Here is a 20,215-nt window from a genome sequence, read left to right as displayed (position 1 = left end):
TTTGCAGAGTTGTGCAACTATTACCACAATCTAGTTTTAGAACATTTCAGTCAAACTGAAAGAAAACCTCATATCCACTGGCAGTTCCTCTCCTTTGCACCCCATGGCTCCAGAAAACCACAAGTCTACTTTCTTTTGTTTGTTTCTTTTTAATATTTTTAAAATTTTAATGTTTATTTATTTTGAGAGAGAGAGAGAGAGCATGAGCAGGGGAAAGGCAGAGAGAGAGAGGAAGACACAGAATCCAAAGCAGGCTCCAGGCTCCAAGCTGTCAGCACAGAGCCTGATGCGGGGCTCGAACTCGTCAATACCGAGATCGTGACCTGAGCCGAAGTCCGATGCTCAACCGACTGAGCCATCCAGGTGCCCCCAAGCTAATGTTTTAGAAGAAAAAGGCAGATCATAAACAAAACCACTAATACCAAGTCAATTGCAGACAATATGGGAGCAGAAGATAATAAGACAAGACATGGGCCAGAAAGAGACTGTTGGTGGGGATGAGGCTAGTTTAGCCCAGTGGTCAAAAAAGGCTTTCTCAGCTCTGACCACTTAGGCTGAGACCTGAGGCTAGGAAGCCAGCGTGAGGCAGGAGTCAGAGCGGGCATGGCCTTTGTAGGGCAAGGTAAGGACTTCAGAATGATCCCAATGGCAATAGGCAGTCTCTGAAAGGTTTTCAGTAGAGGGCCAACAGGTTATGGTTTTCTTTTCAAGCTGTCTACGTGGTTATCAATGTTATATCCATGTTGTGTGTCTTTCAACCCCGAAAGCCCTGCTCTTAAGTAGGAAGAGAAGTGCCCCCTGCTCCAAGAACTGCCTCGGCCTGGAAATGGCACCAAGTCCTCCCAAGAGGCAGCGGGCATGCCGAAGGAAGGAGGGAGCAGAGGGGGAAGGCGTCTGTGATGAGCAGAGGGGTGAACAGTGCCATCTCTCCAGGCCCCCGAGACACCGCAGACCCGTCCCCAGTGGCTGCCTCCCTCCTACATCTAACCAGCTAACTGGTCCCATCTGTCCTGTTTTCTAAAACTCTTTTGAACCTCTCTCTTCATTCCCACTGCTTTCATCTTAGTTTAGGGATAGAAAACTGAGGCACGTAGGCTAGTTCATGCCACTTACATTTCATTTAACACACAAGGCTTTCTTCACCAAAAAAAAATGGGGTGGTATTTTAAGATTGAGAGATTTTACATAAAAATTTTGATTAAAAAAACCACCACCACCATGGACGGAGTGGACCCACAACCCTGCACAACATCCAACTGGAGCTGCCCCTCTTAGGTGGGGCATGTGCTGGCTAGTTTTCCACAACCCCCACCACTCCATAGTACCCCCAATCATTGTTCCCAATTGGCCAAGTGCATAGCCATTTATCATCTCATGTGCCCTACTATTTTCCTTAGAATAAGGATGATGATCATCATGATGACGATAGTATAAGAGTTAATGTTTAAGAAGACTTTGATGTATCAGGCACTATTCTAGCTTCTCATATATACATACTAACTGTATATATAAATTCATATGTGTGTGTATGATATATAAACGTATATATTTCGCATGTAAATCCAATGAATCCTCACAATAATTTTATGCCTGTCTTGTAGATGAGAAAACTGGGGCACAGAGAGATTAAATTATTCCACCAAAGTCACACATCTAGTAAGTGATGAGGCCAGAATCTAGCCCTCAGGTCACATGAAAGTTGATTTTTCTTACACTAGCCCATGTCATCCATCCTGGTACCTGACACTTCTCGGTACCTGAGTTTGGAACCCCAGGTCCACGGTCTCATTACCTCTCACCTACATGACAGCAAATGTTCCTAGTCTCCCCGCTTCCTGTCATGCCCTCCCTTGCCCGTTGATTCTTCTCCATGTTGAGCCAGAAGGAACTTTCTAAATTAAAAATCTGACGTAGGAGTGCCTGGGTGGCTCAGTTGGTTAAGCACCCAACTCTGGATTTTGGCTCAGGTCATGATCTCATGGTTTGTGAGTTCAAGCCCCGCATCGGGCTCCATGCTGACTGTGTAGAGCCTGCTTGGGATTCTCTCTCCCTCTCTCAGTGCCCCTCCCCTGCTCACTCTCTCTGTCTCAAAAATAAACTTAAAACAAAATTCCCCAGCTTAACATCTTTCAAGACTCCCACTGCCTCTAAGACATTGCATCTGATCTTGTCCCAGGCTGTTACAATAGGCTCAGTCAGCTCTTCTTGCCACTTCATACTTTCCACCAGGCACTACAACCTCACCAAATAGTTTTCCTCTTCTTAAACGATGCACATTCTCTCATGTCATCCTCTGTTTGTAATGCTCTTTAGTCTGTAACAACTTTAGTCTGGTGGACTCCTATTCAACCTTCAAGACTCAACTCAAATGTTCCCTGTGAAGTCTTCTCTGACTCTCCTGGGTTCCCTCCCTATCATTTCCCTCAGTACTTATATTTGTTTTTATTGAGTACTCAATTTTAACTTACAACTGTATCTCAGTGTATCAGGAACTCCTTTTGGCTGGATACAGAGATCTGAAAAATAGCAGCTTAAAAAAGATGAAAGTTTATATTTCTTGCAGATTAAAGAAGACCAGTCCACAGCTGGTATGGCTCCCAGAGGTCACCAGGAAAATCTGCTTCCTTCTGTCTGTCTTTGTCACGATACTCCGCATCACTTTATGATCTAAAATGGCTGGACTGCCAGTCATGACAACCACATGCTAGGCTGGAAGCAGAAGAAAGTAGGTGAAGGAGAAAAGCACTCACTGCCACATAAATTGAAACAGTCTTTTCAGAAGCTCCATACATCATTTCTACTAAACTCTCATTGCCCAGAATTTAGTCACAAGGGCACACCTAGCTGACCTGGCTGTTGGACAATAGGTCTAGTAAATGCTTACCCTCATGCACACACAAAAGAGCGCACACACGCACGCACGCACGTGCACATATCTCTATTACTAAAGAAGAGAGGGGAAAGGAATGTGAGCTCCCTGCTGGTGTGGAGCAAGAACATCTTATTCACCTTGAGCCTGGCGCCCCGCTGGTGTACAACAATGACCAGGAGATGCGTTTCCACCAGAGACCTACATCCCAGAGAGAAAAGTCTTTCTACTTCCACCTCCTCATCCTTTCCCTCTATTTATATCTTACCCTCATCCCATTTGTCACAGCCTTGACAAAAGTAGATTAATTTCCCAGACTTGCACTGCCTTCTAAAACCTCCTCAAATTTATTCTGAATTCGTGAATCCTATTCTGAGAGACACACCATTTGACTGAGGCCTAATTTCCAGGGCTGGCTGCATAATGAAGTCTTTGTGGAGGCAAATCACTGGAGACAGCAGGTTGTGGCCTCTCCATGGANAGGGCAGGGGGATTCTTGAGAAACCAAAGCCCAGACCATTCCTCCTGCCAGTCTCGAAGCTCCCAGGCTCGGAACTATTAAGAGGGGAAACTCACTTAAACAGCAACTCAGTAAAGATGGGTCCCCCTGCAATGCAACCCCATACAACAAAAAGACCTCCTCTCTTTTCCCCTAAAGAGGAAGGAACGAGTTTTGTCACTTAAGAGAGAGATTTGTGGAGAGGCTGTAGATGGAAGGTGGAGGAAGGAAGTCAGAATTCTTTGTTCTTCGGCAGTATGATTTGGCACTTGGAAACACAGGATGCCATTGTCTGTGAGCAGTGGGTAGTGTCCTCTCCATGGCTCTGGGGACCCAGGACTGAGCAGGTTCCTCTGAGTGTGGGCATCCACTGTAGGACTGTCTTCCTCAGGGAAACCCTATTTTGTGGCACCTGCTCCCCTTCCAAAGAAATGTCTGCTCCCAGGTAGCCATGAGGCGTAGACGTGGGCCTCCAAGCCCCCAGGCTTTATTCTAATTCATATGTAACCAAACTAAGGGACTTGATGAATGGAACCTGATTTTTCTCAGGCACCATACTTTCCCAGGGGCATTATGGGCAAGCAGGAAAAAAAAAAATCTGTGGTGCATTAAGTGAATGTGGAGCCTTCTACAGGATTCTCCAGGAAAGCTGCCCGAAGAGTCGGGTCACTAGGGTCATTTGCTGGGATCCACCCACCCCTAGACTGGCTTGCATATGAGTTGGGGAAGCAGTCAGATGTTGCTCCTTGGTTCCCAGAGGATGGGAAGAAGTGGAGGAACAGGCTGCGGGTCCCTTACTCATAGGCTTCTAGACACTCCCCAAGGATTCTGGCATGTGCAGCAGTAGGGAGGTGGGTGTGACAAAGCAACAAGGAAGATCAGATTCAGGCCAAACAGAATCATGCCCACAAATTACTGGGAAGACAGATTACTTGAGAATGAAGAAGGTAGAGTGGAGAATGGCTGAATGAGGGTGCTGTTCACAGCCTAGATGGCTCCAAGGTCATTAAGGGGGAGCGCCCTTGCCCCAAGCACCCACTGACTGCATTCATAAACAAGGCTGGATACAAATGGCCATGGCAAGCACTGGGCCTCACTCTTCCAGGTATGGCTTTTGAGACCTGCATTTGCGTTGACTACAGGCACCTGATAAAAGGTGGAAAGGATCCCCACTGGCACTGTCCTCCTTCACTGAACCCCCAAATCTAGCTCACATTCTTCCAAGTCCTTCCCTCTTTTTCTCTCCTTTGCAATTCACTTGTTTATTTAGCAAATGTTGACCGAGACTCTTCTATGACAAGCATAGTGCCGGGTACTTGTGAATCTGTATTCGTATAAAACATGTAGGATTTCCACTGTCCCACTTTTCTTGAAGCATATTCAAGTACAGTTCGTTTTCCAATATTAGTTTCTCAGGGCTGCGTCATGAAGTACTGTGAACCATAAGGCTGGAAACAACAGGAATTTATTATCTTGCACAGTTCTAGAGGCTGGAACCCCAAAGCGGTGTCATGGGGCTATGCTCCCTCCAGAACCTCTTGGTGGGGAATCCATCCTCGCCTCTTCTAGCATCTGACAGTAGGTGGCAACTCTTGGCCCTTGGCTCTAGATGCATCGTCAATCCAATCTGCCTCTGTCCTCACAGGCCATCCTCTCCCTGAGTGTCTTTCCCTCTTGTTATAAGGACACCAGTCATATTAAATTAAGGCCCCATTCCATTGCAATATGACCTCATCTTAACTTAAATTATTATACCTGCAACGTCTCTGTTTCCAAACAAGAATATGAATAGTTCACATGCAGAGATACTGGGTAATTAGGACATCCACGTATCTTTTGAGAAGACACACTTCAACCCACAACAGTCGGGTACAAAGACGTATTTCTCCACTATGGAAAACAGCAACAACATTTAGTATGCGGGGAAAAGTCCACTAGCGGCAGGAGAAATGAGGCAGCCCGAGTGTCCACACCTGCCCAATGGTCACTGTCCGTGCGCAGCAAGAATGAGCCCCATCTCAGAGTCCTGTCCAGGGAAGCAGGGGGGTCTGGGTTTTTATGTGAAACCTTCCAGTTTGAAAAGCCGGGCATCTACATCAAATCAAACAAAACGTGCGAGCTAAGGTCAGCCTGTGAATCACCGGGTTACCACCTTGGGTTTGTGGGACCAGAGAGGGTTTCCTGAACAAGACGGTTTCTTCTCAGAATTGGAAACCGTTTTGTCTCTGGCTATACCAGAGTTTAAGGTCGGGGAGGGGAGGGAGATGAGACAGGAGAGAAAACAAGCAGCGGATCCTGCAGAGCCTCAGCAGCCACTTGGAGGGAATGTAGATGTTGTCCAGAAGGAAAGCGATGAGTCATGGGTTGTAAGCAGGCAGAGGACACTGGGTGTATAACCTGCCCAACACTGTGTGCTGCCTAGACCCCGGTAGACCCCTCTCCAGCTCCCCACACACAGAAGCACAGGGGATATCAGCCCCTCTGGCCTCTAGACAATGACCTCTCGTGTCCCCATCAGATCTGCAGAAGCTTCTGGAGATGGTGCGGGAAGATGCCCGGAGAACAGTTGTGATGGAAAATGGGGGGCACAAAACGGCACCCAGGTACGTTCTCTTGCCCCCTCCCCCCCGGGGCAAATACAGGATATCAGAATAATACTGGTGACACTGGCCACGGCAGTTCTGAATCCTTGAGCACTTTCTCTGTGACAAGCCCTGAGCTATGTACTCTGTTCATGTATATCGCTTCCCTGGGTTCTTACAAAAACCCTCTGAGAAAGATACTGTCATCTTTATTTTACGAATGAGAAACTGAGGCTCAGAGAGGCTAAGTAACTTGTTCCAGGTCACCCAGCCAATGAACGGTAAGTTAAGGCACAACTCGAAAGCAGACCTTTCTAATTCCAAAAAGTGTCCTCATAACCACTATGCTACCTTGCTTCCCGGGAGTTGTAAGGTTATTTGTCCCCTCTTTTACTGAATAGTTATGGCCATGTATAGACTAGGTACTAATTATTGCAGGAAGCATTATAAAAGGAAAGCTTGGCTAAGAGGGTGAATAAGAGTGAAATCTGATCTAGTCTGCGATGGGGGTGGGGATCAGAGAAGTTTCCTCCAAGGAAGACACCCTAAGAGATGTGGATGAGGCACGAAAAAGAGCTACCCGGCCAAAGTCTGGAGAGGGGGGCCGATGAACATTTCAGGCAGCACATGTGCAGACATGGTCAGGAGGGACACCGGCACCTTCAAGGACTGAAATGCAGCCAGAATGGGATGGACAGAGGCATGTCAGTCTGTCTGGGGACCTCAGAGGCCACTTCCAGGATTCTGGTTTCCATCCTAAGAGCAACAAGGATCCTCTGAAGTGTCAAGCCGGTGACCAATGTGATTGGCTCATGGCATTGCACTTGAACCTGACGTGTCCTCCTTCTGGCAGGAAGCCTTATCCACGAGACTTCTGACCTCAAAAAGCCTCAGAGAGCAGGCAGGTTAGAGCTGGAGTTCGCTTCCCAAGTACGGATCCTTCTGAGTAAGCAAATGACTTCCTGAAAATAAATGACGCACTGGAAGAGGTCCTTCATCGCTTTCAGCCCATTGGGATGCCGGCTATGACTTATTGGTTATTGTTATTACCATAATTACAGTTCACCGAGCACTTTCACATGCATCACACCCGCCGCTGCTCGCTAATGAAGAATTCATCTGCTGCTGCCTCAACTCGCATCGGGGCTCAGAGGGTGGCACTCGGAGGCATCGAGAGACAATGCCGGCCCTTCAGGCCCTGACCATTGTTCCTGATTTATCAGCGTTGGAGGCAGAAGCTAGTGATGAAGCAGCAGCCCCACAGATGTCCCTGGTCAGGAGAACTCACAGCATGAACACTGGCGTCGGAGTCAAACTGACATGCGTCCAAACCCCAGAACAGGTCACTGCAGCCTTTCTCTAAACTTCAGTTTTCTCATCTATAAAATGAGATAGTGTGGCCTCAAAGCACTGGCCTTGGAGCCAAGGAGGCTAGGATCAATCTCCATTCCCACGATTTAATTGCTGTGTGGTGGCAAGCAAGTTGCTTCAACTCTCTGAGCCTGATTCCAATTCTGTAAAATGAGACTCCTTAACAACCTATCTCAAAGAGATGCAGTGAGAATTAAATAGCCTTATCTTTGTAAAGTATTATGATTGTTGTGGAAATAATGTCTATTTCAATGAGAATTGGAGAAATTAGCTGAAAAATGCATTTAAGATATTAGCACCTGCCCAGCATATCGTAAGCATTCAATACGTGATGGCGGTGGTGTTGGTGTTGGTGGCACTTTTATTTAAGACACAGTGTCCCACAGAATCTTCGCAGCACCTTGCTGAGGCAGGTGTATTAACAGCTACCCATTACCAACGTCCCACCGCATGGATGGAGAACGGACGATGAATGACTTGCGTAAGGCCTTCAAAAGACAAAACCACATGAGAACACAAAACTCATCGTGCGGCCTCTGCATTCACTTTAGTGAGAAAATAACCATGGTTACAAGAGCAAGAACCTGTTGAAACTTCCCAGCCTCAATTCCTCTGGGAGAAAAATCTCCCTAATCTCTCCCCGAGGCAGCAGATATTGGAGGCTTCTCCGTAGAGCTGTAGAGAGACAGTTAAGAAAAGCTGAGGGTTTTCTTTTGTCCTCCTCGCTTTAGAATCTGGATTCCTTTTTCAATTTAGGCCCCACATCTGTTCCCATCAGGGCTGACAGAGAATTCTGGGGTTTTTAAGAACCCCTAAAAGCCAACTGGATCAGCCCCAGCTTCAAAGCCAGACTTAGTCCTGTTTAGGCTGCTATAACGAAAGCGGCACAGGCTGGGTGGCTTATAAACAACAGATATTTATCCCTCACAGTTCTGGAAGCTGGGAAGTCCAAGATCAAGGTTCCGGCAGGGTTGGTGTCTGGGAAAGGCCTTCCCTATAGATGGCAGTCTTCCCCACAGATGGTTGTCTTCTTAATGTAACCTCGCATGGGGGAAGGGAGCTCCCTAGGGTTTCTTTTGTAAGGGCACTAATCCCAATCAGGAGAGCTCTGACTTCACGTGCTAATTGCTAATTGTTTCCCAAATGCCACCACCTCCTAATACCCTCACCTCGGGGATTAAGATTTCAACAGTTGAGGGGGACGCAAACATTCAGGCCATAACATCACCTAGGAAGATGATCTCTTCTTAAAATCTGCTAGAGTATTTTCTTAAAAAAAATTTTTTTTCATGTTGATTTATTTTTGGGAGAGAGACAGACAAACAGAAGGATGTAGGGAAGGGCAGAGAGAGATGGAGACACAGAATCCGAAGCAGGCTCCAGGCTCTGAGCTGTCAGCACAGAGTGTGATGTGGGGCTCGAACCCACACACCATGAGATCATGCCCTGAGCTGAAGTCGGATGCCCAACCAACTGAGCCACCCAGGCGCTCCTAGCAGTATTTTCTGAGTGTCTCTGGGGATCAAAATCAGCTGGGATTCTTGTTAAAAGTACAAATTTTTAGTCTTCATCCCAGAACCACTGAATCAGAATCTCCAGAGGAAACTATTTTTTAACAAGCACTCCAAGTGAACATTATTTCACAGCATGATCAGAGAATCCAAGGTTTCAAAATGTGCTCTCTGCACACCGCTGTCAGGTGTGTGTGTGTGTGTGTGTGTGTGTGTGTGTGGTTTTTAAATGCAGCTTATGGGCCCCCACTCCAGGCCTAATGTATCCAAATCTCTGGGAGTATAGCCCAGGAATCTGCATTAGGAGCAATCTCTCCAGGTGATTCCTATGCCCCATAAAGTCTAAGGATCCCTGCTCTCGAAAGAGAATCCTCCCACGGATACTGACTGCCTCTGGGGCACCGTATGTTGAAGGCCTTATTAAGAAACTCATCTTGCTTTGCAGTATCTTGTCAATGATCAGACAAACCAAGAGTGATTCTACCTATAAAGACATGCAGACCACCCACAAATCAAGGTAGGAGACACCCCACAGTTACAGGGACTATTGCAGAGGTGCCCCTTACAAGACCACAGAAGGTGGGGCAGGGAGGGGGGACTTTTTCCTTCTTCATTAGAAATAAGCTTCTTAATTCTTACAGTGTGGGGGGAAGGAGTATACAGGTGTTTCTCCCCACGCCCCAAATTGTATACAGGAAGTTAAAAATCTTCCTGTAGTAGAAGGATATGACACAAGAGGGATGTGTTACAGGACTGCCCTTTCCCTCTTTACTTGGGTGACTTGTAATGAGGGAGGGGAGGTCTGTCCCCATTTCATTTACTCATCAATCCCACCATGTGCCAGAAACTGCTAGGTTTTCAGGGATTCAACAGCCTGCAGTCATAGATCTCACTATCTGGACTGGGGCACACTTTTTTGTGTGCCATGGACCCTTTGACAGTCTGAGGACTCCTTTCAGAAAAATGCCTTTAAGTGCGTACTGTAAATTACAAAAGTTTACAAAGGAATCTGTAGTAATACAGATTATGACATTACAACCAAATTTGGTATATAGTAATCTATGAGTTTCTTCAGCAATGAGTTATATAATACGACTTGGCAGCAGATCTAATAACTACTGTAATTTTAGATTAGTTTTGAGTATAAATGATCTTTCAAAATACCTGCCACAATTGTAACACATTGTCCAAATACATGCAGTGTCCGTTTCTGTTAAGGGCTACTTGAAATAAAGATGTAACCTTTTTCCATCTGCATTCACGGACTCCTTGAATCCCGCCCTTGGTTGAGAGTCACCAGTCTAATGGGAGAGCCGTGTCTTTACTAAATAATCTCACGGAGTTAGCCATATAATCATGGCTACAGAAAGTGTTCTGGAGGAACGGTAAGGAGGACTGGGTGAATGTTGAGCACCAGGGGCCTAAAACTGAGTTTGACATTTAAGCCGAGAGCTGAAGAAAAGAAGACTTAGCCAGCTGATGTCTGGGATAGATGGGGATCGCGTTCTAAACAAAAGGAATAGCATGTACCAAGGGCCTGAGACAGGGGGAAGCTTAGAGGCCTTGAGCAGAAATCAGTATGGCTGAAACTCAAGGAGGGCCAAGGGAAAGGGGGACAGAGACAGGCAAAAGGGTCCTTTGTTGTTTATTTCTGTTTGCTTGTTTATCACAGTGAATGCCACTACTTCCCTCACCTCCCACCTCCCCCAATCACATTGTCAACCCTAGAAAAGAAGACAGCCATCTTCTAGACCATTAGGAGGAAGGTCAAAGCCAACCCACTCTCCCAAAGAAGTCATCTGCAAGGGTTGGGGCAGTTGGTTGGAATCCAAACACAAGGGTTTCTGGGTACTATTCCTGGGGCCTGCATCCCAGCAAGGTGGGCTAAGGGCTCAATCCATCACCTACCAGGGCTAAGATCTCCAGATCCGGTCCCGAGCCTCTGGGGAAAAGCAGCCAAGGTTAGGACCTTTCTTGCAGAGAGGGGTCTGGGAAGTGCCAAGCCTACCTAAAGAAGTTCCAGGACCAGAAAGGAAGGGTCAGCTGCACATCACAGGGATGAGAAAAACAGGGTTATTCTCTAGAAGCACACAGATAAGTCTTCCAAGCACTCGGGGGAAACAAAGGGAGACAGGGCAAGAGAGAAACACTGATGCTGAAGGACCAAACCACCAAACCACCCAGGAGAAGACACAGGGAGGGACAGGCATGCACAGTGGGGCTTCACCCCTTCTAGGGACTCTGACCAGGCAAAGTCACAGGAGGGCGTAGCCACTCAAGGAATTCAGTCAGCCCGTACCTGGGAAGGGTTCACTGTCGTGAGAGCTGACTGATCACAGAGGAGGGCCCTGAGGATCCAGAGCCGACATGATTGCCCACAGACTGGCAGGTGGTGGTGCCAGGGTTGGGCTCTGGGGCCAGCTCCGTCTGCCTCCAAAATAAAGCGAAGCGAGTGTCCAGCGCAGGGTCTAGTTTAGAGAAGACAAGAAGCAGTCTGGGTTTAGGAACATCCACATCATGACTAGAAAGACTAGACCGTCCCTTCCCCGAATCTGCACTTAACCCCCCCCGGATTACATGCCAATCTGTGTAGAGAGGAAAATGGAGGGGCCCCAAGTGAACGTGTCCTCCAGAGGGAAAGATCAATTTTGTACCAATGAAACTGGGATCCAGAAAACATGTCATCCTGACAATATGCAGAGACAGAAGGTCAAAGTCAGACTACAAGACCCAGAGCAGGTAGAACTTGCTGTAGACCATGAAATAGAGTTGGAGTTGAGAAAGTGGAGAAGAAACAAGAAGGACCCTCCAGGCAGAGGACATGGGTAGAAGCAAGGGCCAAGAGGTGGGGACAATATACAGAGTTCTACGACTGGTCCTTTAGGCCAGTGGCTCCTATGAGAGCCACCTCCCTTACCCTAATTCTGGAGGCTAGCAGGTGTCAAGGGAGCCCTGAAGACACCCTTTCTGTGAAAAGCAAGCTCAAGGCAACTTGTAATCATGCCTTTGTGTTTCAGCGAAAGATCCAGCAGTACAAGTGGAGAAAGCCACACCCCACTCGTCCAGAAGAAGTCTAAAAGGTAAGCCAGGTGGGCAACAGAACAAACTGGCCAAAGGTACTGTGGCAACCACATCCTCGATCTTCCCAGGGGTGTGGAAACAACCCAATACAGACCAGACTCCCTGAAGTCATACACTCTGCTTAAAGACAAGGGATGCCCAGGGAAAGGGCTCATGGCCAGGACGCCAACGCAGACAATGGCAACAAACCCCTCCTTTGTGCCAGGCACTGGGTGAAGCATTACATATTCATTGTCTTGCTTATTCCTCAAAACCAATCCTATGAGGCAGGAGTGTTATCCCATTCTACAGAGGAGCAAACTGAAACCTGGCCAGGTGAGATGCCTTGCCCAAGGCCACACAGCTAAGAATTAGTGGTGCTGGAGTTTGAACTAGAGTCTCCAAGCTCCAAATTCCACTTTCATCTCACTGTCCTAACATTCACTGGGCTCAGGTGACCAGATGTCTTCCTGTGGACTTATTTAATAAAGCACCACTGGGGGTACCTGGGTGACTCAGTTAAGCACCCAACTTCTGCTCAGGTCATGATCTCACGGTTCGTGGGTTCGAGCCCCATGTCGGGCTCTGTGCTGACAGCTAGCTCAGAGCCGGGAGCCTGTTTCAGATTCTGTATCTCCCTCTCTCTCTGACCCTCCCCTGTTCATGCTATCTCTCTCTCTCTCTCTCTCTCTCTCAGAAATAAATAAAAAAACATTTAAAATTTTTTAAATAAAATAAAAAATAAAAAGCCAATTAGGTCAGAAAAGAAAAAAATTAGATTATTAAAAAAAAGTAAAGCACCACTGGCTTTGACATTGTTGGGAATATCTGTCCTTCCTACATCCAGGGGAATGCTGGGAGAAGATCCACGTGAGGGTGGAGAGCCCAGGGGTGGGGTACAGAGAATTTCCGCTGCAGAGCACCTTCGGGCCCAAGGAGTGCAGCTTCATGGGTCTGATCCTTGCGCTCTGTCCCCTAAGCCCTTCTTATCTGTGTCTACAGCCGTACTAACCGCGACATCATCCAGTGCAAGAGTGGCGTGTGTAACACCATGAGGGTGCAGTTTTACAGCGTAGCCCAGGAGGCTGGCTTCTGTCTTCAGGACAAGATGGAAATCCTCATGAAGTAAGGGCACACATATATCCCTTCATCCAAAGGACATTCATCTAGTGCCCACCATATGCCCACTGATGCCAGGTGCTGGGGCTTAGAAGGGAGTAAGGACATATTTCTTACCCTCGGGGAGCTTATAGTCTCCTGGAAAATATGGGCAGAAACAAGTAGCTAAATCTATAAATATATAGGTACAAATGATAATCATTGCTATACAGGAAGAGAACAGGGTGCTATGAGAGAGAGAAACCATGAGGAACTAATTTAGGTCGGGTAATCCAGGAGGACTTCTCTAAGGAGGTGACTTCAGGCTGAGCCTTGACAGATGAGGAGGAACTGGTGATGTACATACATACTTAGCAGCAGGCTAAGTACATACAAAGCCCCAAGTCAGGAAGAGACATGGAAAATTTGCAGAGAAGGAAGAAGTAGGGGTTGAGAACTGCATTAGGTACAGCCATGAATGCCACACTTAAGACTTAGAACTTGATTTTAAGAGCACCAGTGGGCTATTGGAAGCTTTTCTTTCCTACTCTGACAGCCCAGTAACTGTCTCCCTTCCCAGCCTACCCCTTGACTGAAGTGACCATCTACCCCCAATGAACTCATCCATTCAATGAAAGTTGCATGGTCACCCTTTGCTCTTTCACCCTTTCAGAATGGAGGGGTTAGCTCGGTAGGGCCACAGTTTCAGAGATGACTTGTTCCCACCTTTTGGGAGCCCCCAGTCTGGTGAAGAATACAGACAGATAAACAATGACCAGACAGGTTGATGAGGGCCAAACTGGGAGTGAACAGGGGGCTAAGGGAACACAGGGGAAGGATGTCTCACCTAGACTGAGACAACAACCAGAAATATCTTCCTGGAGGAAACAACATCTTCTGTTTAATGTAAATTGGTGAGATTTCCAGGACACCTGATATGTACCTGCCATGGGTACATATTGTACCCAGGAGCTTTGTATTTATCATTGAGTCCTTACAGCAATACTAAGAAATAGGTGCTGTTATTAGACCCATTTTATAGATGAGAAAAGTGGACTCAGAAATGTCTTGTCAAAGGTCACCCAGTGGTTAAGTAGTAAAGATGGAATCTGAACCCAGAGAGTCACACAGAAAGCAAGAAGGAGGGACAGGAGCTCCAGGGGAAAGCAACACCAAAGTCTCAGAAGCCAGAAGGGGCACAGGGGACCAGGAACTGCCAGTAGTCAGGTGTGGCTGGGGCTTAGGTTGCTTTCAAGGTAATCAGAGAGACAGAGGCCAGGTCATAAAAGGTCTTGCTAGCCCAGGTATGGAGGTTGAACTTTGTCTCAAAACTTTGTTCATAAGCCGAAGTATAAAATGCTTTGAGCTGGAAAATGCTGTAGAGACTGAGTAATCCAAAGCCTTAGAGGACAAGTTACTCAGGGAACTTTCTTCCAAGTAAAATGAAAAGCCATTGAAAGTCACATACAGTCATATACAGGTGAATGCACTGGTTATATTTATAATGTAAAATCTCCTTAGAGAGTTAGGACATATGCCCCAAACAGTAAGGGAGTGGGGAAGAGAGGAACCAGCCTGAGTTAAACACCATTGTACAGATTAGAAAGCTGTGTAAATACAATCTAAAGTAGGGAAGGAATGAAGGCTGATAAAAGGTGACTGGGTTTAGCAAGAAACAAGCATTTCAGGACCTTGGAGAGAGCCGTGCCATCTTGTGGCCTTAGCCATGTTGTAAATTGAAGGATGTCTGAGAGGGCTGAGGACTTCATAGAGAAGACGGTGTTTAAGCCAGATCTCAAAGGGCAACTGGAATGGATAAAGAAGAAGGGGGTCTGATCTTCCTCTTTTTCATACATCCTGTGATGCAGGCGCCAAGAAGAGAGAGGTCTCCAGAAGTTCCATTCTTTTGTTTTTGTCTCCAATTTTAAAAAGGATATAGCAAAAATGAGGCATCAAGTCTCCATGATAAAAGGAGATGCAGAAGAAATTGCTGACCACTGGTAAAGATTCTCAGAGCCAGATACGATGGTCTTTGAGAGGGAGAGGAGGGAAGGGGGAAAGGGCTGTTGTTAGAAAATCACATTTGATCAAGACTACTCTTGGCCATAGACAAGAACCCCTCAGTTCTCAAACCACAGATAATCCAACAACTATATTCTCCATATTTATTTTCTATTTGGTTCAGACTATCAAATAGGGACTAATTTGCCAGCCCCTTGGAAAAGGCAGATGAGGCAAACCACCTGAAAATTTCTATAGATTGTGAGGTTTGTGGGGCAATCCCTACATTCCCCAAATAATTTGACCCCTTAAGGATATAAAACCAGGAAGGCATATCCTAGAGACACTGTGCCCCAGCATGGGCTTATAAATACAAGAAAAAACAACATGGATTGAGTGAGTACTAGGTGGCAGACACTAACCTAAGAACTTTTCCTACATTATTTATTTTATTCCCCACAAAAATCCTGAAAGTTACATATTAATCCCCACTTTGTAAACAAGGAAACCTAAAGATTTAAACCCCTATCTAACCCCAGTCTCTGTGCTCATCTAAGATACAGAATTAGAGTCTGCCATGCACTCTGTCATGGCAGGGCGAGTAAATCAAGATCTAAGAGTAAGATGAGAAAGTCTAAAAATGTACCCAGAATCCCTTCCATGATTTTAATAATGTGGAATGGGAGCTTACAAGCAGACACAAATAAATATATGAATATATACCACAAAATATAAAATGCAAAGCAGTACAAGTAGACCAAAGTACACAGCAGATGATCAGTTTCTTCTTCAAATTTTCTCTACAATTGATTCATCTATATGGGGGGAGGGAGGGGACTTTTTTCTTTTTAAGTTTTTTTTTTAATGTCTGTTTTTGAGAGAGAGAAAGCAGAGTGTGAGCAGGGGCAGGGAGGGGCAGAGAGAAAGGGAGACATAGAATCTGAAGCAGGCTCCAGGCTCCATGTGTCAGCACAGAGACTGATGCAGGGCTGGAACTCACAGACTGTGAGATCATGACCTGAGCCGGAGTCAGACGCTTAACCAACTGAGCCATGCAGACACCCCACCTTTTTTCTTTTTTAAAGAGATGACAGTTCCTGCCTTAAACCCTGGTCATAAATGAACCACCTCCAGGTAGGAATCTACCTTGTTCCCACCATCTCAAGATTGGATTACCAAACTACCCTCAGACTCTGCTGCAGAATTCAGAAATGTTTTCAAAACCCACTGAAACACACAAAGCTGTGGTCCAAGCTTACTCACTATCAAGGACATAGAAAATATGGGGCACCTGGGAGGTTCAGTCGGTTAAGCGTCCGACTTCAGCTCAGGTCATGACTTCATGGTTTGTGAGTTTGAGCCCCATGTCAGGCTCTGAGAGCCTGGAGCCTGCTTCAGATTCTGTGTTTCCCTCTCACTGCCCCTCTCCAGCTTGAGCTCTCTCTCTCTCTCTCTCTCTCTCTCTGTCAAAATAAATAAACATTTTAGAAAATTAAAAAAAAAAATACATGCACATTTCCCCTTCCTCCTCCCCCTTCTCCATCTTGTGTGTAAGAGCCCCTTGCATCCTGGTAGGTATCCCACAGATAAGTCCATGTCCTTCTGGCCTGATTAGCCCTCAAAAGAGAAGCTTCAAAAATCAGTGCCCCTTCCTTTCTTCTAGCTTTTCACATTGTCTGCTTGATAGAAAAATCATAAATGCTTTAAAGCATCCTCTTAATTTGTCTTTTTAATGAGATGCAAATCATGATCCAGCTTTTACTACCTCTAAAAATATAAAAGACTTGCCTGATCTGTAGGCTCTTTATGTTTAGGATGGAGGCAGGTCTCCCAGGTAAAGACGACACTGCCCTGGAGATATCACACGAGTGATAGAAAGAGAAAGTGGGGATGGAAGATCTAAGCTACTCAGACCCATCGCCCAGCAGCTTCCTAACTGGCTCTCTCTTGTTGGGATTGGGAATTGAAGGTACTTTGATCTGCTGTCCAAACTCCCTGAGGATCTGAAGAACTTCCTCCCTGCCAAAAAGATCCTGGCGAAACTGCAGAAGTTTGGAGAAAACCTAGACCTCAGGATCCGTCCCCACGTCCTCCTGAAAGTGCTACAAGACCTGAGAATCTGGGAACTGTGCTCTCCGGACATCGCTGTGGCTATCGAGGTAACTAGGGTGTTCTTTCCCATCCTCACTCTGTCTCCAGTGCCCTCATTCAGTCATCTCTCAACATCCAGGCACCCTTTAAGTGCTGCAGACACAATTAAAAAGACATAAGGTCTCTGCCTTCACGGAGCTCATCATCTAACAGGGGAGGGATTATCACATGACCTTGGTGGTTCAACTCTAGGGGACATTATATGCTACATAAATGGTGCCCCCTGGGGAAACTTGGAGGCTTTAGAGAGACATAAATAAATGGACAAGTGAATAAAATAACTGGCAATCATAAGAAGGAGCACTCTAAATCTGGCCCGTGGACCAGCAGCATAGACCTTACCTGTGTACTTATCAGAAATGCGGAATCTCAGGCTTCAAACCAACACAAAATCTACATGTAAGTGAGATCCCAGGTGATCTGTATGCACAATAAAGGAGCACTGATTTAAGGTAAATGTATAGCAGACCTATCTTAACTAGGGTGAGTGGGGAAGGTGACTTGTAAACTGAAACAGAACTTGACTTGTGGGAGGGACTCCTAGGCAGTCAATGGGTTGGGAAGGAAGCAAGCAAGGAGGTGCAAGGTTATAAGGGTATTGGAGAGATCAGTCTGTGCAGATTTTTGAAAGTCAAGTTAAGGATTTAGGTCTTTATCTTGAGGATGCAGGGAAGCCACTGAAGGGTTTTTAATGATAGTTTTATCATCACCACCCACTTTAGACATTCCTAGGGCATCAAAAGGTATCAGCAGATAGGAAAAGAAGGAGGGATTCCACCCTAAGATATTAATAAATACAAACAGAGTCACTTCCTTAATTTCACCCAATGGCATACGAACATTTTAACAGAGCTTTCAATGTCTCAAGATAAAGATGGGACTCCAATGGTGGAATTCTAAGTCCTCTGGGCGTTTTCATGCCAGACTGGATCTCTCACAGACTGACCTGGGTGATTATATGTGGGTGAAGGTGAAGAGTCAGGGATGTGGGATGACCCTATGCACAAATCCATAGGGCCAGACTCTACTTCCCACATCTTATGAAGCTCCTTCTGGAAGGACCAGTGGGCTAGTCCAAAAGTAACTCAAGGGTAACTCTCCACTCCCCAATTGCCAATTATGGGGTCCACTTGCCTCCTGCCAGCTATCGGGGTATAGAAGAGGCAATCTCTGAGTAGGTAAGATAAAGGGGGTAAGATAAACTCACCCATTCTCTGAGGTGAGTTTACCACCCTGGCTAGTAAAATTTACCATGCTCCTCTCCCATTAAGAACATCACAGAAAGTGGGGGGTCTCTTAATCCTAGAACCTATATGAAACTCTAACTCTTAAACCTTTCCTGGAAGCAAGTTATCATTAATTCTCAAAGAGGTCTACAAACGAAAATAAGTATAAGGACAAATGACTTTTTAAAAAGATATTAAAGTAGGACAGAAAGAAAAATGAAGACCGCTGGATTTTCCTGCTCTCCTCAAATTTCTCTGGGTCAACAGTGGCAAAAAAAAAAAAAAGGGCTTAAAATTAGTCTGCTGAACCAGGAAGCAGGAAAGGAGTTCTTTTCTTGAGAGAACAACCCCTATCATGATGCTCTAGGCATTATGAATATCTGCATGGTTAAAGGCATTCTGGAGCCACCAGCCTCAATCTCACATATTCTAGGATCTTGGAGGTGGAGCAGGAAAGGGAGTCTAGCTTTCAGACCAAATCTGAGGTTGCCACTGTATTTTCCCCACAGTTTGTACGTGAACACATCATCCATATGTCTCAAGAGGATTATATCACTTGGCTGCAGAACCGGATCAACATCTCCATCCGATCCTACAGTCTCCGGACATAGTTGGACCTGGGTCAACCAGCTGTCCCAGTGGAGGAGGGCTAGACTACACTGTATCCCTGCTTCCTATCCATGTTCTTTCTTCCTGCCTGCCTACTCTCATGGATACCCATTAGAATATATGAGGGTCATCTACAGACTGGCTTCCGGCAACATTCTAGAGGGAGAGACTCCCAGGCGGAAACTCCCCTCAACCTCACACCCCAGCCTCAAACTTTCAGTCTCTGTTCCCAATTGGTCTAGCCTGACTCTACCCACTCCCTCTCCAGATTCCTTTACCTTACTCCTCTTCCTCAAATTCTGGTTAATAAAATGGAGCTGAATGTTTGGTGTCTGGCTGGTAAAGAGTTGGAACTGTGGAATTTGGGTCTGATACGCAGATCCCAATAATGACCACAATTACCATTTATTGAGCTTTCCTCATGCAATAAGCCCCCAGTGCTAGGGGAAATTATATTGCCTGATAATATCATTTTTTAAATGTTTATTTATTTTTGAGGGAGAGACAGAGAGCAAGCTCACAAGTGGGGGAGGGGCAGAGAGAGAAAGGGAGACACAGAATCCAAAGCTGGCTCCAGGCTCTGAGCTGACAGCAGCGAGACCAGTGTGGGTCTTGAGCTCCCAGACCGTGAGATCATGACCAGAGCTGAAGTCGGATGCTCAGCCAACTGAGCCATCCAGGTTCCCCTGCGTAACAATATCATTTAAATCTCACAAAAACTTGGTTAAGTAGAGAAGGATAATGTCTCCACTTCCCACCATTGGAGCTACAGTATATTTCTCAACATTAAGCTGGGAGTAGCAGGAGGGGGTGGGTCTCAACTCATACCTGAGATGTCAGGAAAGGCTTTCTAGAGGGTGATTATACCTGTATGATGAGTGGGAGCCAGATAGAGAAAGGTAAGCCAGACAAGGTGGGAGGGAAGAATGTCCCATGTACAGAGAAGAGCCTGTACAATGGCCTAGAGGCAAAAATAAACTTGATGTCATTTGAGAAACTAAAATAACAAGGTCTGGCTAAACTATAAGATCAGGTTGACAGGGTAGGGAAATGGAGAAGGGAAACTGGAGGGAGGTAGAGACACTGGAGATGCTTTCTAGGCCATGTTATGAGGTCAAGACCAACTTACCCGCAATACGGAGCCAAGGAAGGATTCTGAGCAGTGGAATAATCAGATTTGTTCTCAGGAAAAAAGAAAAGGCTACCGTGTAAGGGCAAGGCAGGAAGTAGGGAGCTAA

The 20,215-nt window shown here is 46.1% G+C and overlaps 1 protein-coding gene across 3 annotated transcripts in view; it reads left to right on the top strand.

Moving 5' to 3' along the window:
* The window catches only part of CCDC60 (coiled-coil domain containing 60), a 165,280-nt gene extending 145,977 nt beyond the window's left edge, over positions 1–19,303 (top strand). For 2 of the 3 annotated variants that reach the window (XM_077765932.1, XM_077765931.1), the window contains 7 exons: positions 5,887–5,971; positions 9,278–9,349; positions 11,850–11,912; positions 12,895–13,017; positions 14,859–14,990; positions 16,961–17,150; positions 18,878–19,303. In XM_077765932.1, the coding sequence (XP_077622058.1) occupies positions 5,887–5,971; positions 9,278–9,349; positions 11,850–11,912; positions 12,895–13,017; positions 14,859–14,990; positions 16,961–17,150; positions 18,878–18,979 (767 nt within the window). In that variant the 3' untranslated portion in view covers positions 18,980–19,303. The remainder of the gene's footprint in view (positions 1–5,886; positions 5,972–9,277; positions 9,350–11,849; positions 11,913–12,894; positions 13,018–14,858; positions 14,991–16,960; positions 17,151–18,877) is intronic. The other variant, XM_077765933.1, reaches the window with a different exon arrangement.
* Positions 19,304–20,215: the final 912 nt, after the last annotated feature.

The sequence above is a fragment of the Crocuta crocuta genome, unplaced genomic scaffold (assembly GCF_008692635.1).
Source record: "Crocuta crocuta isolate KB4526 unplaced genomic scaffold, BGI_CrCroc_1.0 scaffold339, whole genome shotgun sequence".
Classification (NCBI taxonomy): Eukaryota; Metazoa; Chordata; class Mammalia; order Carnivora; family Hyaenidae; genus Crocuta; species Crocuta crocuta.
This window is presented reverse-complemented; position numbering and strand designations above follow the sequence as displayed.